At 39.9% G+C, this 27361-nt stretch overlaps 1 protein-coding gene across 3 annotated transcripts in view; it reads right to left on the minus strand.

The window, feature by feature from the left end:
* LOC147337049 (protein NLRC3-like) overlaps window positions 1–27361 on the minus strand; it is a 646813-nt gene that overhangs the window by 251046 nt on the left and 368406 nt on the right. For 2 of the 3 annotated variants that reach the window (XM_086287137.1, XM_086287138.1), the window contains 2 exons: window positions 9629–9802; window positions 4139–4312 (listed from right to left, as the gene is read on the minus strand). The exons of the other annotated variant lie outside the window; for it this stretch is intronic. In XM_086287137.1, the coding sequence (XP_086143263.1) occupies window positions 4139–4312; window positions 9629–9802 (348 nt within the window). The remainder of the gene's footprint in view (window positions 1–4138; window positions 4313–9628; window positions 9803–27361) is intronic. 3 annotated transcript variants of the gene reach the window in all.

Raw genomic sequence — 27361 nt, forward strand, 5'->3', positions numbered from 1 at the left:
ATTTCCCAGCATGCAAGGCACTCGTGGATGCAGGCACACCATTCAGTGCTGACGAGTATGTTGATGTCATTTTGAGGCTACAGGAGGAATTTGATCACAGATTTGCTGACTTCAAGACACACAGAGCCACCTTTCACATTTTTGCGGACCCCTTCTCCTTTGATGTGCAAGATGCCCCTTCTGTGCTTCAAATGGAGCTCATTGAGCTGCAGTGCAACTCTGAACTCAAAGCAAAGTTCAGGGAGGTGAGTGGAAAAGCAGACAAGCTTGGACAATTTTTGAGAGACTTGAGCCCTAGTTTCCCTCGGCTTTCCCGAATGTTCAAGCGGACCATGTGCCTTTTTGGTAGCACATACTTGTGCCAAAAGCTCTTCTCCACTTTGAACTTCAATAAGTCCAAGTACAGGTCCAGACTTACGGATGATCATCTTCAAGACATACTGAGGGTCGCAACTGCTTCCTCCCTCAGGCCAAATCTGGCTCGGCTATGCGAGAGGAAACGCTGCCAGGTCTCTAGCAGCAAGGAGTAGGCAAGAGAAGCCATGTTCAGAAGAACAGTTCATTTTCTACAGTGTTCCATTCATGTTCAGAAGAAGGTTATAGAACTGTTAATACAGACATTTCAATCTAAATACAGCAGATATAGAAGACTGAAAGATACACACAAGTTCACTGACTAAAAATATCTTATTATTATTTTATTTATGTATTACAGATTGATTTTTTTTCTTATTAATTCTTAATTTGTTTATTCATTTTTCATATTTTGTGTTAAAAAATAAAAATAAAGAGATTTGAGAAGATTGGAATTTTTTAACCATGCCTTTCTTGTGGAAAACCTAATGCGGCCCAGCTTCACCCAGACTCTGCCTGCAGCGGCCCCCAGCTAAATTGAGTTTGAGACCCCTGTCCTACACCATAAATCAGTAAGAGAGGGTACGACCTCTCTCATGGCCCCAAGTGGTGTGTGCATGCCAGAGCACTCTGGAAGGCACACAGAGTCTTTACAGACTACTAAGGATCAAACCTCTATCATCATGCAATCGATTATACAACTCTAAGCATATATGAGTAAATATTTCTAAGCATAAATGACAATCAACAATATAAACCTTACAGCTGGTTTTAATAACAGAATTCATTTGTTTCTCAAATGAGAAAGAGCTATCGAGAAACACTCCTAAATCTTTAGTTCTGAACTTTTCCAGTGGGCCAAGGTCAACATTATCTGCTAATGCTAAATAGGCTGCCGTTATTAACTAATGCTAATTTGACATGAATTAGCATTATGCACTAATGCTAACACTTACTTTTTTTTAAAAATGTGAGTAGCTAATGCTAACACTATTTCCCTTAACTTTATAACAATGTGAACGGCTAATGCTAACACTCTTTTCCCTTGCATTATAACATCTGAGCTGCTAATGCTAAGTAGGCTGCCATTAGCACCTACGTCTAATTTAAGGCAAATACGCATTAGAACCTAATGCTCATATCGTTTTCCTTTGCTTTATAACAATGTGAGCAGCTACTGCTAAATAGCATTAGCTAATAACAGCAGTCTAATTTAATGCAAGTTAGCCTCATTTGCATTACAACGATGTGAGGAGTTAACGCTAAGTATGCTGCCATTAGTGGCTAATTCTAATTAGGGGTGAATAAATATTACCAGCTAATGCTAATATCGTATTCTCTTCCCTTTTAACAATGTGAGCAGCTAGTGCTAGGTAGGCTGATGCTAGCAGCTAATGCTAAAGCTAATTTAATGTGAATTAGCATCACATTAGTGAGGAGTTAATGCTAAGTAGACTGCCATTAGCAGGTAATGCTAATTTTAGGTGAATAGGAATTGGCAGATAATGCTAATACCATATTTTCTTGCTTTATAACAATGTGACCAGCTAATGCTATGTAGGTTGCCGTTATTAGCTAATACTAATTTGAGGTGAATTAGCATTATCCCCTTATGCTAACAATGTTTTTTCTTACTTTTTAACAATACAAGTAGCTAATGTGAACACTTTTTTTTTTTTATTGAATTCTAATTTTTCCCTTGCGATGTGAAGAGTTAATGCTAAATAGGATGCCATTAGTGGCTAATTCTAATTTTAGATGAGAAAGCATTAGAAGCTAATGCTAATACCATATTTTCTTGCTTTATATCAATATTAGTAGGTAATGCTAAGTACGTAGCCATTATTAGCTAATGCTAATTTAGGTGAATTAGCATTATCCACTAATGCTAACACTGTTTTTGCCAACTCTTTTCCCTTGCATTATAACAATATGAGCAGCTAATGCTAAGAAGGCTGCCATTATTAGGTAATGCTAATTATTATGTGTGTTAGCATTATCCGCTGCTGCTAGCAATGTTTTATCTTACCTTTTAACAATATCAGCAGCTAATGCTAACACTACTTTAATTTCAGTTAAACCTACTTAGCATTAATTAACTTCATTTAGCATTAAGAAGTTTTTGCTATAGGCTTCCATTAGTGGCTAATGCTAATTTTAGGTAAATAGAAATTGGCAGCTAATGCTAATACCATATTTTCTTGCCTTATAACAATGTGACCAGCTAATGCTAAGCAGGTGCCATTATTAGCTAATACTAATTTGAGATGAATTAGCATTATCCGCTTATGCTAACAATGTTTTTTCTTACTTTTTAACAATACGCCATTAGTGGCTAATTCTAATTTTAGATGAAAAAGGATTAACAGCTAATGCTCATACTGTTTGCTTTGTAAGAATGACAGCAGCTAATGATATGAAGTCTACCGTTATTAACTAATGCTAATTTGATGAGAATTAGCATTATCCGATAATAGTAACTCTTTTCCCCTGTATTATAACAATGTCAGGAGTTAATGCTAAGTAGACTGCCATTAGGGGCTAACTCTAATTAGGGGTGAATAATTATTAGCAGCTAATACTAATACCGTTTTCTCTTTTTCCTTATAACAACTTGAGCAGCTAATGCTAATTTGATGCGAATTAGCATTATATTAGTGAGCAGTTAATGCTAAGTAGGCTGCCATTATTAACTAATACTACGTTGACGTGAATTAGCATTATGCGCTACTGCTAATACTGTTTTCTCTTACTTATTAAAAATGATAGTAGCTAATACTAATACTCTTTTCCGTTGGGTAACAACAAAGTGAGGAATTAATGCTAAGTTGGCTGCTTTTAGCGGCTTATTCTAATTAGGGGTGAATAATTATTAGCAGCAAATGCTAATACCGTTTTCTCTTTCCTTATAACAATATGAGCAGTTAATGCTAATTTGATGTAAATTAGCATTATATTAGTGAGGAGTTAATGCTAAGTAGGCTGCCATTAGCAGCTAAAGGTAATTTGAGGTGAATAAGCACTAGTAGCTAATGCCAATACCCTTTTCTCTTGTGTTATAATGATGTGAAACGTTAATATTGTTCTCAAACAACAGAATGAGAATGAAATATTGATTCTAACAGGGCCCATAAACAGCATTAGCTTAGCAGCATTAGCTTATCAGAGTCTCCATCATGGTCACACAAATCCTTAGCGGAGCAAAGTGGCCTACTTAGCAATAGCTGCTGTAGAAAGCAAAGGGAAAACAGTATTAGCATTAGCTGCTAAATGTGCACTTGAGAACAAATCTATTGTGAATTCAGCCGTGAATGTAGTGTTTCCAGTAAGCTTCCATTTCCAAATGTTAGCTGCTCCTGTCTGCCTCTTTGTCACACACACAGACTGAAATGATTCACAGCCTTGTTTCATCCTTCTGTCAGTGTCACTGACTGTCACTGTGACTGTGGACATACAGCATGGGAAACACACACATGGCTGATACTTGTATCTAAAGTTACAAAATGTTGTCTCTGTCCAAATATTACCTAACTGTAAGTCTACTTTTAATGAAACTCTCAACATGACTTATCAGTTATCATTAATGTTCCTGCAAACAGACTCCTTGAAGACCCCCTACATAAATATCCATGTACTATCCAGCTAGACTAGTGTGTCTGTCCCTGAAAATATTCCTGCATGTGTGATTGTTCATGTCTCATCTGCAGGAAACAAACAGGAAGTGAGTGAAAGACACAGGAAATGATTCCAGCTCTTCCTCCTATATCAGACATTCTCTCCATACCTGAGAGTGTCCAGTCTCCAGCCTGGATCCTTCAGTCCAGCCGACAGAAGCTTCATTCCTGAGTCACCTGGATGATTGTAGCTCAGGTCCAGCTCTCTCAGATGGGAGGGGTTGGAGGTCAGAGCTGAGGCCAGAGAAGTACAGCCTTCCTCTGTGATCAGACAGCCTGACAGACTGCAGACACACAAAACAACAATCCATCTGTTATCCATCTCTATAGCAGCATAACTAAGTGATGGTTCAGGGTCACCTGATCCAGCTCGAACTATAAGTTTTATCAAAAAGGAAAGTTTGAAGCTGATCGTCAAAGTAGAGAGGGTGTCTGTCTCCTGAACTCAAACTGGGAGCTGCTTCCACACCCAGTCCAACATAGCCAGGCTTTCTTTGCTGCTTTGACAAAACCTCAAATCCCAGTCAGAGATGGTGAGCATCATCACAGTGATGATCATTTCTCTGTTAACCCAGGCTTTCTGCTTCAGGATCTGTGCACGCTCACAGAACAAGGAGACCTTTAAACATCATTTCACTAAATGGATGGACTGAGCTCAGCCTACAGATGAACTGGATAAATAAAGATTTGACCTCAGTGTGCTCAGTGTTCCTGTCTATTCCTAACATATTCCTAACATGATAGCTGCACTTTAGAGCTCTAAAACTGGAACTGACACATATTTAAACTCCACATGTTACTCAGTACATTCAGTTCTGACACTCGCCCACAGTCCAACAAAGGAAACATGGAGATCACATCAGTTTGTCACCAAAGTCTAATTATTCCAGAGGGCAGTGTTGATACAACTAAAGTTATTTTTAAGCAAAGTTGAGTTTTTTATTGTCGCAGTACTTCATGTCTGAAGTATCACTTAAATGCATTACACGCTGTTGATGGCAGCAAACAAACCACCCAAACAAACAGAGGTGGGAGGCTTGGGCAGACTACGTAGGATCAGCTTGTGGGAGGAGTCAGGATAAAACCAAAGAAAGACAAGCTAACAAACACCACAGTGAAGTGAGTAGCTACAAACTGCAGGCTGATTAGTGTTGTTGAAGAAGTCGGTCTGAGGAACGTTCTTAGGATCAACAAATGACGGCATGTATGAGCCTCCCTCAAGACGCACCATCACAAGAAGAACACATGAGCTGTAGAAAAAGGAGAGACTATGAAAGCCACGGCGTTACAACGTGCACCAGCTGTTGGTCTCTCTGGAGACTACTGGGCGTGGCTGGGTAACCATGGTTACTTGGGAGTTACAGTACATGATATTAATGAAGAGTGGGAGCTGCGTTCTATAGCAAACAATTTGTTATGAGGTAATCAGCTGATCTTAGTTTAACCGGAAGCCCTTCACAATAATTGCAATGCCTTTATTTTGTACAACTACCATCAGTTCGTCTGTACTGATGGTAACTTAAAGTCACACTAATGTCGTTTAGTTTCTATAGTTTATGTAGTGGAAGTATACTACAGTACCCTGATCACTGATAGGACAGATTTATGTAGATATACACCTTTGTGTTTAACATTACTGCATTATAGTACTGTGATCTTTGTCCTTATATATGGCTATATTAGCTATACTGATGTACGTACATATAACTGGATATGTAACTTATCTATTCATCTTATTTGTCATGTATTTGTATTGTGTACTTCCTTTTTGTAAGAAACCACACACATGATCACAGCCGCAAGAATCAATCAGTGAAAGAATAAAGTGTCTCAAACCAAACCTTAAGCTCTTTATTCCACATGCTGGGATCATTTGGCCTTCAGTGGTGTTCTGGCTGACACACCGGAGTGACCAGAGTGCTAAAGAGTGAATCGGACACACCAGTGTCATCTCTGATATCTCCACTACATTTAATCGTCCTTCAGCTTGTGGCTGCCGTTAGCTGGTCTGCTAGTTAGCTGATTTGCTATTTAGCCGGTGTGCTAGTTAGCTGGTGTGCTAGTTAGCCGGTTCGCTAGTCAGCTGGTGTGCTGACCAGCGAACCAGTAGGTTACAAGATGAGCTTGTCTGTCTGATGAGCCAGCTCTCTCTGTCTTGGTCATTTTGTCCTTGGGCAAAACCTAACCTACCACTACAACTGTAGCTTACCTCCACCAGTGTGTGAATGTGAGAGTGAATGAATACAGGGAGTGCAGAATTATTAGGCAAATGAGTATTTTGTCCACATCATCCTCTTCATGCATGTTGTCTTACTCCAAGCTGTATAGGCTCGAAAGCCTACTACCAATTAAGCATATTAGGTGATGTGCATCTCTGTAATGAGAAGGGGTGTGGTCTAATGACATCAACACCCTATATCAGGTGTGCATAATTATTAGGCAACGTCCTTTCCTTTGGCAAGATGGGTCAAAAGAAGGACTTGACAGGCTCAGAAAAGTCAAAAATAGTGAGATATCTTGCAGAGGGATGCAGCAGTCTCAAAATTGCAAAGCTTCTGAAGCGTGATCATCGAACAATCAAGCGTTTCATTCAAAATAGTCAACAGGGTCGCAAGAAGCGTGTGGAAAAACCAAGGCGCAAAATAACTGCCCATGAACTGAGAAAAGTCAAGCGTGCAGCTGCCAAGATGCCACTTGCCACCAGTTTGGCCATATTTTGGAGCTGCAACATCACTGGAGTGCCCAAGAGCACAAGGTGTGCAATACTCAGAGACATGGCCAAGGTAAGAAAGGCTGAAAGACGACCACCACTGAACAAGACACACAAGCTGAAACGTCAAGACTGGGCCAAGAAATATCTCAAGACTGGTTTTTCTAAGGTTTTATGGACTGATGAAATGAGAGTGAGTCTTGATGGGCCAGATGGATGGGCCCGTGGCTGGATTGGTAAAGGGCAGAGAGCTCCAGTCCCACTCAGACGCCAGCAAGGTGGAGGTGGAGTACTGGTTTGGGCTGGTATCATCAAAGATGAGCTTGTGGGGCCTTTTCGGGTTGAGGATGGAGTCAAGCTCAACTCCCAGTCCTACTGCCAGTTTCTGGAAGACACCTTCTTCAAGCAGTGGTACAGGAAGAAGTCTGCATCCTTCAAGAAAAACATGATTTTCATGCAGGACAATGCTCCATCACACGCGTCCAAGTACTCCACAGCGTGGCTGGCAAGAAAGGGTATAAAAGAAGAAAAGCTAATGACATGGCCTCCTTGTTCACCTGATCTGAACCCCATTGAGAACCTGTGGTCCATCATCAAATGTGAGATTTACAAGGAGGGAAAACAGTACACCTCTCTGAACAGTGTCTGGGAGGCTGTGGTTGCTGCTGCACGCAATGTTGATGGTGAACAGATCAAAACACTGACAGAATCCATGGATGGCAGGCTTTTGAGTGTCCTTGCAAAGAAAGGTGGCTATATTGGTCGCTGATTTGTTTTTGTTTTGTTTTTGAATGTCAGAAATGTATATTTGTGAATGTGGAGATGTTATATTGGTGTCACTGGTAAAAAGAAATAAATGAAATGGGTATATATTTGTTTTTTGTTAAGTTGCCTAATAATTCTGCACAGTAATAGTCATCCGGACACACAGATATCCCCCTAAAATAGCTAAAACTAAAAACAAACTAAAAACTACTTCCAAAAACATTCAGCTTTGATATTAATGAGTTTTTTGGGTTCATTGAGAACATGGTTGTTGTTCAATAATAAAATTATTCCTCAAAAATACAACTTGCCTAATAATTCTGCACTCCCTGTAGTGGGATTGTAAAGGGTCTTTGAGGGTCTCGAAAAGCGCTATATAAATGCAATCCATTATTATTATTAAGAGCATCTTTAGGCCTGACTGTGCTCATCCTTCCTCCAACCTCTCCTTACCAAAGATAACAACTACATCAGTATTAGCTCAATAACAATTTCTGCAATTCAATTGTGGACATTCATTTTTAAACCTTGTGTAAAACGATAAAACCTCAAAGTCTGAGCATTATTCTTTGTGCAAACAGCTCTTGCAGGTTCCCCCGGACTTAGGTTATTTTTATTATTTAATTACTTTCCTTTAAGCAGCTGTTCAGGCTACTAAACTCATCCCAGAAATAACAAGTGACACCATTAATAGTAGAGGTGGGAATCACCATACAACTCGCGATACGATATTATCACAATACTTAACGCACGATACGATATTATTGCGATTTTTTAAAATATTTTGCGATATTTAAATTCTGCACATAAAGGTAAACTTTATCAATATTCATTTTATCTAATATCAAAGTCTCACACTCAGTCTTTCTCTCATTTCAGTCAGTTTTATTGTTGACAAACTGAACGGTTTGTATTACAGTCTAGTCCAACTTAACTGAATGCAACCATCTGGTACAATTATAGCTATTCTGAACTATGCAATTTATGAAAACTATGCAGCCCCTTCAGCAACTGAAGAATTTGAAAGTAAATTTAAAAAAATATATAATTTTACATTAAATAAAAAAGTTTCAAACTTAATTAAAATTAAACATGTCTTAAATTAAAATAAGTAAACTGTCATGTTTATTGCTGCCAAAAAAAAAGTTAAACACATTTGGACAGTGAAGGAATGTCAGGATTGTTGCTCAGAAAAAGGATCAACATGCTCTGAAGTCAACATGCTCTGACTCCAGAGCATGTTGACTTCAGAGAAAAAATTGTTTGTAACAAAATATCGATTTCTGCTGTCCCTGTATCGATACATTATTAGCAAACAAAATATCACGATACTACACAGTATCGATTTTTTCCCCCACCCCTAATTAATAGTGGAGCTAACTTTAACAGGTGAAACTGATTTGACCTATAAGGCTACTGCAGTTACTTGTTATCAAGGTTAGTACGGAAGACATCTGAATGAGGTAGTTAGTAGTATGTAGTTAGTACCGGGCGACTCCCCTCCCCCACATCGGCACCAGAACCCTGTATTTTCTACAGGGTAAGACTGCCTGTTTTATCAAACTATGGCCATTACTACTGTGATCATTTGCAGCCCAGTGTGCCGCTCTCTCTGCTGGGATGAACCACTGGAGCTCACCCAGTCATCCCTTTCTTTCTCTCAAGAAGAAGTGAAATAAATATATTTATTATGTTACGAGTCTAATATTCTTTAAATCAAACTGTAATGAATAAATCAAGCAAGAAGATTTGGTGGCTCCACGTGTTGTAGAAGAAAAGATAAACATCTCATTTTGAGAAATCAGCCTTTAAAATTAAGTACTGTGAATAAAAAACAAACAGCGAGCCAATCAGCAGTCGCCAATATCCTCCTAATTTCATTCACAAAGAAATCAAATATATATATTATGGGCCCAAAGGAGCCTAAATCTTTAAATTAAGCAGTACGTGAAGTATTTTTTTAAATAAACAAAGACATGACTATAACAACTTTTAGTAATTCAGAGTCCAATTATCCACTCAAATGTGAATAAAAGTTCACTTGACAGCTGTAAAAGTTACCTGTTTATACAATAATATAATTCACATTTCAAATGATCATCTGTGGAAAAGTTTGAATCCTGACCTGAGAGTTTCCACTGCACACTGTGAACTCTTTAGTCCAGTGGACAGAAGCTTCACTCCTGAATCCTGCAGGTCAGAGTTACTCAGGTCCAGCTCTCTCAGACTGGAGGACTGGGAGCTGAGGACTGAGGACAGAGCTTCACAGCTTCTCTCTGACAGGTTACAGCCACTCAGTCTGAAAAATAAAAGACAATCTATAAAACAAGTACTCATGTAGAGTTTGTTACTACATTTCAAAACATTAAATGTTGACTTTCTATTTTTTAAAGGAAACAAACATACTAAGATACAACATCATATGGATGAACTTTAATTAAGAATTCTAAAAACAAACTGTTCCCTGATCTGACCTCAGAGTATTCAATTTACAGTTTAAACGTTGTAGTCCAGCAGACAGAAGCTTCACTCCTGAATCCTGCAGCTTTCTGATACTCAGGTCCAGCTCTGTCAGACTAGAGGACTGTGAGCTGAGAACTGAGGACAGAGCTTCACAGTTTTCCTCTGAGAGTTCACAGATGTTAAGTCTGAAGATAAAAACATGAATAAAGATTGTTGTTAAAGTGTAATCAGGGTGCAATAGCTTATTGTCTTGTGCTGAGCAGGTTAGTATAAGTTTACCTTAACTTGGAAATGAATAAAAATGCTATGAGACAAGGATAACTGGATAAAGATATAAACAAAAACAAACATCAAACACATAAACAAACAGAACTAAACATAATACAAATTGATCTGACCTCAGAACATTCAGTTTGGCATGTGGACTCTCCACTGCAGCAGACAGAAGCTTTACTGCTGAAGCCTTCAGGCTGTTGGTACTCAGGTCCAGCTCTCTCAGACTACAGGACTGGGAGCTTACCACTGACAACAAATTTTCACAGCCTTCCTCTGAGACGTTATAGCTGCTCAGTCTGTGAGAGAAAGGAAAAAAAAAAAAAAAAAAAAAAAAAAAAAAAAAAACAATATATGTGATCAAATTAAATTTGTTTATATGTTGAACCCTTTTTTTTTTTTTAATTTATTTAAACCTATGAGACTATGAGTGCTACCAGTCCAGTGCACATGATTGGTACCTTGATGGTACCTTGCTCAGGGGTACCACAAGGTAACTATTCGGTGGATTCGACCCCTGACCTTATGATCATGGGGCGACCACTCTGCCTACTGAGCTAATAATTCTGTGTACACTGTCATACAATATTAACTAAAACAATTATTTTAGAAAATTTTAGTAATTCAATAATCATGCTCATTACCTGTGTATTGTGAATAACACTTGATTTTAAACACTAGCTGTATAAAACTCTTCCTGTTAAAGGTGTGTATAAAGGAGATGAGCTGAAATGCAGACTTCATGGAGAATATTTGCTGTCAGCATATATCAAAGACAAAGCAGAGATCCATCCAGTCTCTTCCACTAAGCCCACAGAGGGACAGACAACCACTCTCACTCACACCTGCATGAAGTTTAGATCACCAGGTAACCTAACTGCATGTCTGTGGACAGTGGGAAGAAACTGTAGAGGACCCAGAGTGAACCCACTGTAATTCTGTGATAACACTGGTTATGGAAGCCTTACAGTTACATATGGTTACTGACAAGAAACACGACCTTAGAGGCAATTTCAGTAATGAAGACCGAGTTTCTCCCTCCATACAGGATGAAAACATGACAGCACAGCAGAGATTTATATTTAAAAAGGGAGGGTGTGCACTGAAAGTGAGATACAAACTTGAGCTTAAATTATGAACATCAGAAAAAGATGTAGGTGAAGTCTGGCAGGTGAAGTTTGTGCTTTAGAATAAAACAACCAAACTCCTGGAGTTGGAGACAAATGAACAAGCTGAGGATAATAAACCTGTCAGAGGGGCTGAAGCATCAGAGCTCATGTTCTTATAGGCTGGGTCTGGATTGTCCTTTGATAAGAGTTACAGAACAAAGTGTGTTTTAGAAATGCTGGAGTGAAACATTAAAACTACCATATATTTACCGAGTGACTGATGATCATTTAATTTACTATTTTAAAAAAATGTTACAGTGCTCTTTGAACTCAGCATTTCTGATTTATTTCCCATGATTTTAACAATGAAGCGATGACAACATGTTTACTCACAGAGCTTTGTTGGAGGCTTTGACCACTGGCAGCAGCCTCAGAAGAGCCTCCTCTGAAGCAGAGTATTTCTTGAAGTCAAACTCATCCAGATCTTCTTCTGATGACAGTAAGATGAAGGTCAGAGCTGAGCACTGAGCAGGAGACAGTTTACCTGTGGAGAGACTTCCTGAAGTCCTGTATTGTTGGATCTCCTCCACTAGAGAACGATCATTCAGTTCATTCAGACAGTGGATCAGATTGATGCTTTTCTCTGCAGACAGATTCTTACTGAGCTTCTTCTTGATGTACTGGACTGTTTCCTGATTGGTCAGTGAGCTACTTCCTGTCTGTGTCATCAGGGCTCGTAGGAGAGTCTGATTGGTCTGCAGGGAAAGACCCAGGAGGAAGCGGAGGAACAAGTCCAGGTGTCCATTTGGACTCTGTAAGGCCTTGTTCACAGCACTCTGGTAGAAGTGTTTCTTTGCAGATTCTCCTGTTTCAGACTTCTTGGATGTTGTTTGTTGTTGTTCCAGCAGATTGAGTCCAGAGTTGATGAAGGTCAGATGGACATGAAGAGCAGCCAGAAACTCCTGAACACTCAGATGGATGAAGCAGAACACCTTGTCCTGGTACAGTCCTCTCTCCTCTTTAAAGATCTGTGTGAACACTCCTGAGTACACTGAGGCTGCTCTGATATCGATGCCACACTCTGTCAGGTCTGATTCATAGAAGATCAGGTTTCCTTTCTGCAGCTGATCAAAAGCCAGTTTTCCCAGAGACTCAATCATCTTCCTGCTCTCTGGACTCCAGTGTGGATCTGTCTCAGCTCCTCCATCATACTTGACCTTCTTCACTTTGGCCTGAACCACCAGGAAGTGGATGTACATCTCAGTCAGGGTCTTGGGCAGCTGTCCTCCCTCTCTGGTTTCCAGCACATCCTCCAGAACAGTAGCAGTGATCCAGCAGAAGACTGGGATGTGACACATGATGTGGAGGCTTCGTGATGTCTTGATGTGGGAGATGATCCTGCTGCCCTGCTCCTCATCTCTGAATCTCTTCCTGAAGTACTCCTCCTTCTGTGGGTCAGTGAACCCTCTGACCTCTGTCACCATGCCAACACAGTCAGGAGGGATCTGATTGGCTGCTGCAGGTCGTGTGGTTATCCAGAGGCGAGCAGAGGGAAGCAGTTTCCCCCTGATGAGGTTTATCAGCAGCACATCCACTGAGGTGGACTTTCTAGGGTCAGTTAGGATTGTAGTTTTGTGGAAGTCCAGAGGAAGTCGACACTCATCCAGACCATCAAAGATGAACACAACCTGGAAGTCTTCAAAGCTGCAGATTCCTGCTTCTTTGGTTTCAGTAAAGAAGTGATGAACAAGTCCCACCAAGCTGAACTTTTCCTCTTTCAGCACATTCAGCTCTCTGAAAGTGAATGGAAATATGAACTGGATGTCCTGGTTGGCTTTGTCTTCAGCCCAGTCCAGGCTGTATTTCTGTGTTAAGACTGTTTTCCCAATGCCAGCCACTCCCTTTGTCAGCACTGTTCTGATTGGTTCAACTCTTCCAGGTGAGGCTTTAAAGATGTCTTCTTGTCTGATGGTTGTTTCTGGTCTGTCTGGTTTCCTGGATGCTGTTTCAATCTGTCTGACCTCATGTTCATCATTGACCTCTGCAGTCCCTCCCTCTGTGATGTAGAGCTCTGTGTAGATCTGATTCAGGAGGGTTGGGTTTCCTGCTTTAGCGATCCCCTCAAACACACACTGGAACTTCTTCTTCAGGGTGGATTTAAGGTTACGCTGACAACGTCCACTGGGAGTTCCTTTAGAAATAAAGAAAAATATATATATTGAATTTAAGTACTTATCAAGGGTACATGACCATTTCTTTCCTGCCCAAATTAAGTGCTTGTGAAGAATCAGGTCAAGTTCTTGCAACATTATGAAATTTTCGTTTTTCCATTAGCTGATATTATTTATAGATATCTTCTTACTGCTCAGTAGATGATCAGCCTGCTTATTCAGCTTCATTCTCTTCAGGATGTTTGCTGTGATCTTCACAAATGACTCCTTGCTTGAATTATTATAGTTGAACTTTTTCATTTGTTTTGAATCGAGTTTAGGCTCACACTTTTGATATGACTCTAGAAAAACAAACAAAAACATAATAACATATCCATCACAGCATTATTAAGCTGTTGCATGGTTTGTTTTTTGTGTGTGTCTTTTTTTTCAGCATCATGTGTAACTGAAGCCTTTTTTGTATTTATTAATAATTCACCATCACATCATGTCAGATGTTTAAGTTACTTCATGAGAAATTTTAACTAAGTACATGGGTGTTAAAGTAATGTTTTTCTGTATATTTAACCAGTTTGTAGACATCAAAGCCCTGTTTATTTTTTATTTTAGCAAAACATCGTCTGAGGCAAGAATAAATCAACTAATTAGCAAAAACAAAAGAAAGAAAGAAAACATGTTTGACATAAATTACATTTATTATAATTACAAATTATATCCCCAAATTACAACAACTGCCACTTGAAGGAACTTTATATTGTTAGATAAAAACCTCTAAAAACAACAAGAAGAATTAAGATTTATAATTATACCAGTATATACAAGTCAGGAGTACTTATGCACTAAGGGTTGACCGGGAATGATAAAGTGGATGATAAATAGGTAAATGTAATCATCAACAGTCAAAAATAAAAACCAAACTAGACAAAAAGTCGGTAGCAGGTAGACAGAAGTTAAAATAAATTAATTAATATAGGAAGTATGAGACAGGGGGACCGCCTAAAGCTTAATGAAGATTACATTTAAATTTAAAATTCAAAACTGAAACTAAAACAATAAACCATCAAAACAAGTACCTAGAAGTGCAAAACCAGAACCACATTGTTTTGGTTTTGATTGAATTGACCGCTGCCTTTGAAACAGTAGCCCACAATATTCTAATATCTTGATTAAATGTCCTAGTGGGCATTAGTGGCACTGAACTTAAATGCTTTAGGTATTATCTGGCAGAGAGAGCTTTCTCTTTGAACCTTCTTAGTTCTGATTTTTCTGCTGCTTGTTGGACATGTGGCCTACCAGGGGGTTAATTTTAGGACCATCGCTATTTCCCCCCCCCCCCCTTTCTTTACATTTTAAATGGTCTGATTGATATATACTGCTTTTCTACTCTCCCAGAACACTCACAGCAACAAAACAGAGGTGATAATGTTTGGGCCTAGTGGCCCATATGAGTCCTTTTTTGTTGCTTTGGGAAGATACCGATTCACAAGGTCCCGAATCGATTCGATCCACGACTCGATTTAATTCGATTCACTTCAATTCGATTCGAATTGAATCTGGGAAATTTTGACAGTCAGAAATCCGTACATTTACATATTTTTGTATCTATAAAAAGGAAGCTGACACACGCAAGACTTTATCAAAGGTGTGAGCATCACAACAGATGCCTTTGTGTCAAAGTAGCTGAAGATAAAACACAGAAACACATGAAGGTGATTTTCCAGGCCTGGGATTTTATAAAGATATTCTGCAGTACATCAAAAACAAAAGAAAACCATTAATCAACATATGAACGTTACCTCTGATGTTACAGCGGCTTTATTAGAGACACGGCTGAGCGTTTTGCATAATTTTAAAAAGTTTAAATTTGTTCAGTATTGAACGGCAGAAATTAGGTTTTCTTTTCGGAAGAATGTAGAAGGAAAAAAAAAACAGCAGCAGACAGCATGTAAACAACAGTAGACTTGTGCGTAACAAGCAAGCGAATAATGCAGAAAACAGATTTTTAGATGGGAAACTGTTCTTGAAGTACAGAGAGAGAGAGAGCTGTGCATGAAGTGTGATTTTATTGTGGTGGAAGCAAAACAGTAAAAGTCAGAGGGAATTCATGATGATTGATTGGTTGATTGATTGATTGATTGATTGATTATTTATTGCAACATGTGAACAATATACAGGTACATTTAGAAATGAAAATAAGAGAGAAAAAAATACTATACAAAATACATACAAAAAAACGTTCTGATTAATTTATATGTTGAAAGGGAGTGGGAAGAAGTAAACACTTATTTAATCCCACCCCTTTGCCATAAATTATCAGTTAATATGTAGTCAGCTTCCTTACTGATATAATGATGTTTATGTTGCTGCTGGTTCGGTCAGTATTGTTTGGAGAGAGATCAAACTAACAGCTTTAGAATCAGCACAAAAAGGGCGTGAACACAAAGCGCGGACCTGCCGACACCTCAGAATCAGCGAGCTGTCGGCTTTCAGCCCCGACCGTGTCCGTGCCGTCAGGTGAGAAAGGCGACATCTCACTGATTCTGGTCCGCGCTGTGTGTTTAGGTCTTTGTGCAGAATCCGTGTTCCTGCTCTCATTTACTGTCTTAGCTGTTTGGTGGTTGTTGAAATTTTGTGAGGTTTAACCTGAGATTCTGGCGTTTCGGGCAAAATAAATTTATATTAAAAAATCGATTCAGGATTTTAATGAATCGATTTCACGTTATCCAAGCCAGAATCGATTTTAATCGATAAATCGATTATAAAAACCCACCCCTAATTATTACCGACCTTGGGTTTAATTTGGACAGTGATTTTAAACTGGAAAGTAAATTATAATTGTTGACTAGTTTTTCAAAGTATAGCGTTTTTTATTTTAGGCAACTGACAGCAGTGAAATGTTTTCTTTCAAATTCAACAATTTTATTTGTCACACACACAATACAACATGTGGTTTCTAGGCAGCACTTTGAAACAGTGATGCATACTTTTATTTCATCCCATCTGGACTACTGTGATTGACTTTATGTGGGAGTCAGTCATTACTCTCGCATGCTCAGCTGGTTCAAAACACTGCTGCATGAAGAACCTATAAAAGAGAGCATGTTACCCCTGTCTTAGCCTCGCTCCACTGGCAGCCTGTATATTTTAGAGTTCATTTTAAAATTGTTGTGTTTAGTTTTACATTTTTCACAGTCTTGCCCTGCCTTACCTTCTTCACGCCTACACACCTCATCAGTCAGCTGACCAGCTCACTCAGATAGCCTTCTCTATCATTGTTCATAAGTTATGGACTAACTTGCCGTTACATGTTAGAGAGCCCCCTTCACTGTCCACTTCAAAAACACATCTTAAAACCCATTTTATTCTTTCTGACCCACTGAGACTCGGTCTGTTTTAGTTATTTGACCTTTTTTATTGTTTTTTATATCACATGTATTGTTATTATTTAGTATCAATGTACAGCACTTTGTGTCACCTATGGCTGTTTTGAAGTGTATTATAAATAAAGATAGTAGGTAGGTAACTGCGGTTATACTTATGGGCAACTGTTCATTAACTGGGGCTCAGAGCTTAGTTACACTGCAGAGCTGAGGATACAGAGATACCACATGGAAACAACCTGAGTTCCTATTGGTCAGTGCAGGCTTCATGTGTTTCTACCTTACCAATGGCTCCTGAGACAAACTAAGGAATTATTACCTTGTGATAAACAGGATGAAGATGCCTGGGCTGAGGGTTTCCCTGTTGGAGTAAAGTGCACCATGAATAAGGAACTGTTTGTTTAACAATGAAGACCTGCATGGCTTCAAAATACTCTAAATATAATCTCCAAAAGTTGATTCTGTTCATCTGGACGTAGTGTTTTCTGGGAGAAACGTGTCGTCACTCACCCAGGTGACTTCTTCAGTCTCAGCTGACTGCAGGTTTCAATCTTATAAACTGTACATTTGGATATTGACTGAAACCAGCCCACTGAAGGAACAATGGGCTGGGAGGTCAGTTTCTTCATCGTAATTAAGCAAAATCTCATGACCACTGATCAACAACCACTGATCAATAACCATGAGTCCCATTCACAGAGAGTTGGGGAATGGCTGCAATCACAGCATTGTAAGATGGTGACAGATGTACGAAACGTTTCTCCCACTGAAAACGCTACATTCAGATGAAAAAACAAAAACAACTTTTGGAGATTTACTTACCTGCATGATTGAGCATGCATCAAGATGTCTAAATATAATATTTGTACTCAAACAAATTTAGAAGAGAAAAGACACACAATTGAAAGTTCAGACTAAAACAGCCTCAGTTTTCCATCCATAAACTGTGACAGTGTTGTCCTGATACTGCACTGAGTCATGTCTTTTTTCTCTGACTGACCTTCATTCATCTTCTTTAAAATCAACTCTGCCACCTCCATTACATGGCGAGTAGTGTATGTCTCCACCATAAGATCCACTGTTCCATGACGTCCATCCTTCCTTGCGTTCTCCAGTCGGCTCTTTTTGATGGTTGTGAAATCACCTCCGGGTCCTTTTTCCAGGTACCAGTGGAAAAGTTTCAGCTCCTCTTCTCCCAAATCTTCCAGCCTGTTCAGCAACTGCTCCTCAACAGATTTTTCCATCTTTCAACTGTAAAACATGAGAGAGAACATGAATCTCATCACATGTCCAATGTATTTACTTATTTAGAATATTTAGAGTTTGAGCAGTTTGAGTTCAGGTTTTGTTCTCAGAGCTTTTATTGAGCCATAATGTCTCCTTTTACCTCTTGAGCTCCAGCGCCCCCAGTACAAAGGGGGTGAACTGCCGTTTAACCCTCCAGCTCTCAGGTCTTTAATGCAAATATGGACACGTATCCACAAAAAGCTCAGAATTCACCCAAAGAATTCACATCAGCTCACACACACTTTCTACCTGCAGAGGAAACAAATCATTCATGTGCACATCAGCTGAAATCCTCCTTTCATCATGTGTGCTGTCCAAATATCAGCTGCTTCTTTCCTGCTTCATCTCAGTGTCAGCTGGATGCAGTCAGACAGCAGTGTGAGGCAGAGGAAGCTGCCATCAGCTGCTCTGCTATCAGTCCACTAGATGGAGCCTGAAGCACACACGATGCATTCACTGACACACACTGATTCACTGTGACTGGAAGCTTCAGTCAGTCCAACACGTGTGAACAACATTTTAAACCTTTCAGCTGATCCAGGATTCAAAGAGGATCAGCAGAGTTAAAGCTTCACACTAATTCTTCCTGCTGTTTGCAGAGAACTGCACACACACTGATTCACTGCTAATGAGAACCTTCTTCTATGGGCTCAAAATGTGGTCATAAATATTTTGTACTTGTAAAAAAGATTTGTGTGTGGACTTAGAAAAAAACCCCTGCAAGTTACAAGTACGGATTTTGACCCTATTTTTCTTCCTTTCATCTGATTGGTCAATGTCATGTCAATCACAAATGTAACTATCCAATCAGAGAACAGATGGGTTTGGCTGTCGAGGGGCGCTTTTTTTGACGTGTGGAGACATGAAACCCGAATATAACGGCGAATCATCTTCAAGCAACTTATAGAAGTCCAGATGCTTTTCTTTCCAAGCTCCTTAAACTATGATGACCTGGATGACTGAGAACCTTCACAGGAAAAATGAAACACACTGAACAAAGAATGCAAGACTTTCACAATAAAACAGCAAACAAAGGAACGCAACACTGACACGTGAGCTTGACAGAGGAGTGGAGGAAAGGCAGACGAGAGTGAGCGAGGGAAAGAGGAGACAAGAGAGACGTGACAGGCTGAGGAAATATAGAAAGGAGCATCAGGCCTCACACAAACACACACAAACACAGACACACACAAACACACACAAACACACACAAACACAGACACACACAGAGACACAGAGGAAATCTAATGATCAAGGAACTAAACAGGAAGTATAAGAAACTCAAAGCAGCATAAAGAAGACTGTAAATGAACCAGAACATAAACCATAATACAAAACATCACCAAAACACAAGAAACGCAAAGTGGTCAAAAGGACCCAGAACCATTAAAGTTCTTTTCTCCGCTCTTCACTGTTTGAGTGCAAACAGACTCCACGTTAAACTATGACAGCACCGTCCCTGCTGCTGCTGTCAGACCTGTTATTCACTTACTGCTCGCCAGTGTTTCTAATGAGTTTTACTCATCCATGAGAGTTTAAAGCTTGCACTTACAAGGTGACTACCAATAAAAATGAGTGTGCTTCACTGTCAGAGCTACGGTGATTCATCCAGTAGGACTTGATAATAAAAATATTTGTTTGATGCTTTGCATTGAGGCGCATTGTTGAATTTGCAGGGACACAATAACCACAAATCAATTGTTCAAACCACTACAGTAAGGAGCCATGTTATGAATAATAAACCAATAATAATACTAATAATACTAATAATAATAATAATGTTAATTTAAGTAATTGTTTTCGACTGAACATCACATATAATGTAACAAGCAGTAAATTCAGGTTAACTGCATTATTAGCATTTGGAGGAGCTCTTTATCCTTCTTTTTACTGCTCACCTCTTACAAAGTGTTCACACAGTTTGCTAGCCTCTTTTAGCCTGCTAGCTACTGTAGGATTAAAGAAATTATTTTGCTGCTACTGTTCATAACCATCATCTTTATCATTCCATTAATCATCATTTCATTAAAGCATTTATTGAAGCTGTTGACATTACATTAAAGTCTGTATTACAGGTGTTATCATAATCATATAATAATCTTTCATTGCAGGAGCAACTGTAATCATTTTATATGCACCTTGCATTTTGTGCTTATTAAAGAGTTGAGCTCAGTCAATTAATTGGAGGTTTCAAGCCTCGGTCGGCGCGATGTCTGGCCGATCTATTGAGTAAAGTGACTTGGAGCTATGGAGGATTGCATACACGCTTATAATCTAGAAACAGGCCTGACTGTATTCAGCAACCTTCTGCGTTTGAGTTTGCTTGGTAACAGATGACTCAGAATAAGTCAGGAAGTATACTTCTAAAATGTCTTTGTTTCCTCTGTAAAGTGTGCATTTTTTGGTTGTTATTTTGAGGAGCTGTCTGGATAAGGCTATTTGAATAACCAGGTTATTCATTATTATCTTTTATTAGTTTATATCCTTTTTTATTAAGCTTGTAGTAGTGGTTCTTGATTAAAACATTTATTCAATATATTACATGTATACTTTCAGTTAGGTTATTACACACATGAGAGCTGGTGAGGTGAGAGGTGAGATAGAGTGCAGTTGAGGTCATGACACACACACACGCACACATACAGAGTAGGTGAACTTAGGTCTAGGTAAGAGTTCAGACATATTTTGCTTGTAACTGCATTTTTGTGCCTGCATAAGTGATAGTTTGTTGTAGGACGTGCGTCTGATGTTCCAGAGATAAGCGAAGAAGATGAACAGGAAGCACCTGCCGTGGAGACGGAGAGAGTGTGCTTTTCTGAATATCTCAAAAGTCGTTGAACAGAACATTTGTGATGTAGAGGTGATGTATCTGCTTTGACGCATGAGGGGGCGTCATAAATAATAAACTAATAAAATAATAAACCCTGATGCTATAAAAAACAACTGCTGGTGTATTTTTGGGCTGATGTTTTGCAGTGTACATCTCCCCACGCGTGTGTTCATTAAAATCATTGTTTGACCCAAACTCTTCTGGACCAGTGTTGTTTTGTAACTCATCCTCAATATCTGAAACCCTTATCATTACGCTAACAAGTCTACTACACACACTTGACTCGGTCACATGACAGACAGCAGAGATAGCTGCTCTGCTAGCTAAGCTAACTCATGTTAAAGGTCAAAGAAATGAGGCGATGCTGCTGGGAGTTACGTCACAGACTAGCAGAATTTAGTTATTCAGCATAATATTTAATCCTTATTATCTGCTCCTCTCACCTCTGTTTACATCTGAAAACAAGAAAATTTAGCCAACAGTTTATTAGCTTCGGTGAAATTATAAACAGGCATCAGCGCAGTCACCTATACTGTGCTTTAATGCTGGAGCAGCAGGAACACCAGTTCATCTAAAATCTCCTTTTCTCTCTAAAAAGTGACAGCAGACTGAGTCAAAGACAGAAACCTTGTTTAAACACCAAATATTCACTTCCTGATCCAGGATTCAAAGAGGACGTTGAACTTACTCAGCTTCTTCCAATGAACGTCTTCACTCTGCAGCTCTCTGCTGCCTGGACCAGGTCTGTGTAGAAACAGAAAATCCTCTGCTTCTTCTCCGTCAGCAGTCCTCTGTGTCTGCAGACTGCGTCAGATTAAACACTTCACACCAGCAAAGAGTCTGAAGCTCACAGGTCAAAGGTCAGCTGCCACACTGTATATAACAATTCACTTTTGAACAGTAGATAGCCTGTAGGCGTCTCTGCAGTGATAAACAGTTTACACATTAAACACTGAACCATAAAAGAAGCTTAAGCTGCAGCTCACAGGTCAAAGTTCAGCTGCTGCAGCCAGTTATGAGTTTAAATAAATCATTAATAATGATTTTTTCCCTCTCAGCACTTTCACTTGGCCTTGGGGTGTTTTGACGGAGCTACACTGTATGTTTCAAATGTTGTAAATAAATTGGGAGTTAGGGCTGGGCAATATGGCCTAAAATCCATATCGCGGTATAATTTGAAGCACGTGCGGTAACGATATATATCGCGATATATTCTTTTCTTCTGTATAACATATTTTCCACACTATAAGGCAGACTTACAATCCTTTAATTTTCTCAAAAATCAAGAGTGTGCCTTATGTATGAATTCTGGTTGTGCTTACTGACCTCGAACCGATTTGGGCGTGCAGAAATCTGTTAAAAAATGTTTTAGTAGAACTTTGGTAAGCTACGAAGCCGCACTGCTTGATGGATTGTCAGAGCATTACGGCTGCCGTGGTGAGGAGCTTCGTGGAGTAATCTGGGTCCAAAACTCCGTCCGCTTCAGGTCCCAAAGTCAAACGAACACTAAGAGTTAAAAACGGTCTAAATTCTTTCATCTTTAATAAAATCATCAGTGTTGCTGCTTTACCAGGTGTAACAATTAAGTTTAACATCCATGAAAACAGAATTTATTAAATTTAACGGAGTTAGAAATTAACAGGAAGTTAGCTCGCTAGTTTCCACCTAAACATTTCATAGCATGTTCTGACTGAGAGATTTTTGAAACTAATTCAAACAGCTCTGCTATCACTTCCACCATAAATGAAGACAGAAAACTAAACAGCAGTGGTGTTTGCAGGGTTACTGAAGTTGGACTACCTGGTATATAATGTTGTGCTACGTGATTGCTAGCGACACAGCTATGTTAGCATAACATTAGCACAGTGAAGCTGGAGGATGAACGCCAACTTTTTTTCCACTCGATAAAAGTTAACGTGAGGGATTCTGGTGGTCAGGGACAAATGCAATCGCATAGCAGGATGCTGTACACGGGCCAAACTTCAGTCAGGAGAACAACTGAAATCATCCATCCACAATACGAGGTTAGTTATTATTCGTCTCGGAACTGAGGACGCCATCATCTACCTGTTCAATCGTGTCTACACCCATCTGGACCAGCCGGCGAGCACTGTGAGGGTCATGTTCTTTTACTTTTCCAGTGCTTTCAACACCATCAGGCCGACCCTCCTGGGTGATAAGTTAGCAGCGATGCAGGTGGATGCTTCTCTGGTGTCCTGGATTGTTGATTACCTGACAGGAAGACCACAATATGTACGTCTCCCACAGTGTGTGTCTGACAAGGTGATCAGCAACACAGGGGCACCACAGGGGACTGTCCTCTCCCCCTTCCTCTTCACCCTCTACACCACAGACTTCAGCCACTGCACAGAGACCTGCCATCTTCAGAAGTTTTCTGATGACTCTGCGGTGGTTGGATGCATCAGCAGGGATGATGAGACAGAGTACCGGGCTGTGGTCGACTCCTTTGTCACGTGGTGTGAGCAGAATCATCTGCAGCTCAACGTGGCAAAGACCAAGGAACTGATCGTGGACTTCAGGAAGACCAGGAAACACTTGACCCCTGTTTCAATCCAGGGGGTCAGTGTTGACATTGTGGAGGACTATAAATACCTTGGAGTACACATTGACAATAAACTGGACTGGGCTAAAAACACCACAGCACTTTACAGGAAGGGCCAGAGTCGTCTCTATTTCTTGAGGCGACTGAGGTCCTTCAACATCTGCCAGAAAATGCTGAGGATTTTCTATGAGTCTGTTGTGGCCAGTGCGATCCTCTATGCTGTTGCATGCTGGGGGAGCAGGCTGAGGGTCGCAGATGCCAACAGACTTAATAAACTAATCCGTAAGGCCAGCAATGTTGTGGGGATGGAGCTGGACTCCCTCAAGGTGGTGTCGGAGAGGCGGATGCTGTCCAAGATAAAGACAATGTTGGATAACACCTCCCACCCACTCCATGACATGCTGGTCAGTCACAGGAGCACGTTCAGTGAGAGACTGAGATTACCGAAAAGCACCACTGAACGACACAGGAAATCTTTCCTGCCTGTGGCTCCCTGTACAACGCATCCACTTAACACACTGTTTGCTGCTACAACTACACATGTTTCTTTTCCAGCTATTTATTTATGAGTGACTTATGTATGTATGTATGTATGTATGTATGTATATATTGTACTATTCTTAGTTAGTGTATTGTCTGTCTTGTCTTAATGTTGGTTTAAAATGGAGCACTGTAACAAAAAATAATTTCCCCCAGGGATCAATAAAGTATTCTGATTCTGATTCTGATTCTGATTAATATACTGCAACAACATGGGAATAGAGCAGCTGCGAGAGAATTCAACATTAATGAATCAATGTTACGGAAGTGGAGGAAGTGCAGTTTTTGGCTTTCCCCGCGTTTCAAAAGTGCTTTATCTCTTTGCTATGACTGTCGCCCACCATAATTGCAGATGATAATTGTTGTAGCCGCTGCGATGCTTTCGACCAAAAAAGGCGCAGCTTGATGACATCATCAACATGCGCTATCGCGATAGAGCGATATAGTCAGAGGCCCTTTCTCAATTCTAAGTACGCAAGTATGTACTCGCGTTTTCGGCGAGACCGGATTTGCCGAGACCGCACGGACTTGCCGGAAATGCGAGCACGGACTCGCGATTTGTACAATTGGAACACCGGCATACTTGATGATGTCACAGGTCCAGAGTTTTTACTGCCGTCCCCTCTTAATTTAACTGTGAGTACTATGTTATGAAGCTTAACTTTAATCACAGCCAAACCGGTTTACTCAGGAACAAATAAAACACTGAAATAAGCCAAACATTAACATTTAGAAATGATCTAAGTGACTTATATATCATGTTTAACCTCAGTGGTGAAATCTCTATTAATAAAAATAGTGTACATGTACATACGTGTACATACCTTAATAAAAACAAGCAGGTGAGATGTTACAATGCTTTTATTTTTATTTTAGTGGACACTCAATACAATAGACAGCTGCTGGGGTTTGGGGTTTGTTTAACCTGAGTAGCGAAAAGACCGCGGGGGGGGGGGGGGTTGAAAACGATGCGCTGTTCTCGCCAGCTCTAATGATCCTCGACCTCGCTGTCTGCTATGGAGCTGGCGGGTCACAGACGTCTCCGAAAACGCCGGAGCGTGTTTGGAAATAAATGATATCTTGATAAATCGAGCAGATATTTGAAGTTTAAACGTTTATTTTGTGACCCAGAAAGAGTAATATTTAAAAGTTTTCAGCCCCGCTCGTCCACCATTGCCACGTTTGAGTTTTGGACGAAATGCATTCTGGGATATTTAGCTGTACAAAGTCCACACAAGTCACCACCGATGCATGCTCGATAAAAAGGGCGGAGCGAGAACTCGGCTTGATGCGTACTTCGAATTGGAACAGTACTTGGTCTCCGACTGATGACGTATCCCGAGTAGACGAGAACGCAAGTATGCACAAGTACGCATATTGAGAAAGGGCCAAAATCTCTATCGTTGACCAAGTTTAATCGATTCTATCGTATATCGTTTATATCGCCCACCCCTACTGGGAGTGATTTTGTTGTATTGGTTTGTTTTTTGGTTTTATGTTTCCAGGTAGATGAATGAAGACAGATTCACTCTTACCTTTTCAAAATGTCTATAAGGTAGACTAGGTCTATGCTTTTCTGCCCCTTCACAGATAATCCCAGTGATTTTCCTTTGGTCTGAAATCTCACCTGATCTTGTGATATTGAGAGTCATCTGCCTTTGAGGCAGCTAACCAAACAATGTACTCTAAACTCTAACTTTAATATACTTTGATATATTTCAGATTTCTGAGCTCTGCTCTGACTCCGTGCCAGTAGCTCCTTAATATGACTTTAGTTTGATCAATAATTAACCTTCAGAAAGTTTCTGTTCCCACCCCACCACGCCGAACAACCCTGAGAACAAATAATATGATGTGGGTGTGTCGGCAGGCTTCAGCACTGTGAGCATTAAACACAATAAAAGACTCACAAGTTCCTGCTCAAAGGTCAGCTGCCTTCAGATCAATCATTAACCTGCAGCAGGTTGTGGCCTGATGTGTTTGTAAGAGTTTCACTTTCAGGAGGAGAAGATTTAAACGAGTCACACAAATGTGAACTACAAAATCTGTGACACACAATTTAGTGCAACCTGCATGAAATCTGACCTGAAGAAATCCAGTCTTCTGCATGTCGTGGTTGTGACAGCTGCTCGTAGGAGAGTTTGTTTGTAGGAGGTGGAGATGTTCTCAGATCAAGTGCGTAATCGTCTCTTTGTGTAGACGCTAAAAGCTGTGAGCCAAAACTCTCTGCTCTGAAACTCTTCACTCAGTCCTCACGCTGAGAGTTTAGAGGCTGAACTTCTTGTTCCTCCATAACACTTTTCATGAAACAGCAGAAATGAGCTTGTGTTTCTCAGCAGTGCGCACACAGAGAACCGATCCTCTCTGCTCAGTCTGAACAAATCAAAGTGAAACGTCAGTGAAAACACAGCTGCTGATCAAACTGTGTCAGATTAATGCCTCAATGTTTCACTGTGAGGTTAAAAAATACATAAAAATGATTTAAAGAAGTAGAAGGCAGATTTTCACAATAAGAGCACTTTGTTTTTAATTCAGTTAATGTCAAACTGTCATCAACACCTCTGTGTTGTCTCCGTCTCTGAGCAGATTCAGGCATTACTCAAATAATAAAGGCTTTCTTTCACTATTATACTTTTCATTAGTCTCCAGGTTGATGATTATAAACAGAATTATTAAAGTTTTTATCATTTCAGGCTGAAAATCAACATGAATTTGGTTCTAATCAAAGAAGCTCCTTTAATGTGTGTCATTAAAATCCTCACACAGACTTAAAAAGGCGACATTAACATTAAAATAAATGAAAGAAGCTTCAGCTGAGAGCTTCATGCAGTCATCATCAGCAGCTCATAGCAGTCACAGCTCTTTATTGCGCAGCTTTGCAGGAATTAAAGTGGCTGAAGTGTCAGAGTTTGTGTGAGAAGCTGCTTCATGGACAGCTGTACACACGTCTTTATTATTTCTTCATAAATCAAACACACAGGTTTGTCTGCAGATGATTTAAAGTGTGTCGTTGTGCAGTTAAAGCTGTTTGTGTGACGCCCTGACCTCCTGTGAATGAAACAGCCAATCAGATCCACCAGAGAGAGAGCAGGAAGTGTTGTGTGTTTGTGACAGAACAAGGAAACAGTGATGATGATGAACATAAAGATCCTCTGATGACGTGTTTGTGTTTCCTGTTACAGTAACGCTTGTTCATTGGTTGCCAGGAAGTCAGAGGTCAGCTGATGCTGCGAGCAGGAAGT

This window comes from Aulonocara sp. 'chitande type north' Nkhata Bay, linkage group LG3 (assembly GCF_057382095.1).
Source record: "Aulonocara sp. 'chitande type north' Nkhata Bay isolate Kocher_YH1m ecotype deep benthic linkage group LG3, A_spYH_male_GT1.1, whole genome shotgun sequence".
NCBI lineage: Eukaryota > Metazoa > Chordata > Actinopteri > Cichliformes > Cichlidae > Aulonocara > Aulonocara sp. 'chitande type north' Nkhata Bay.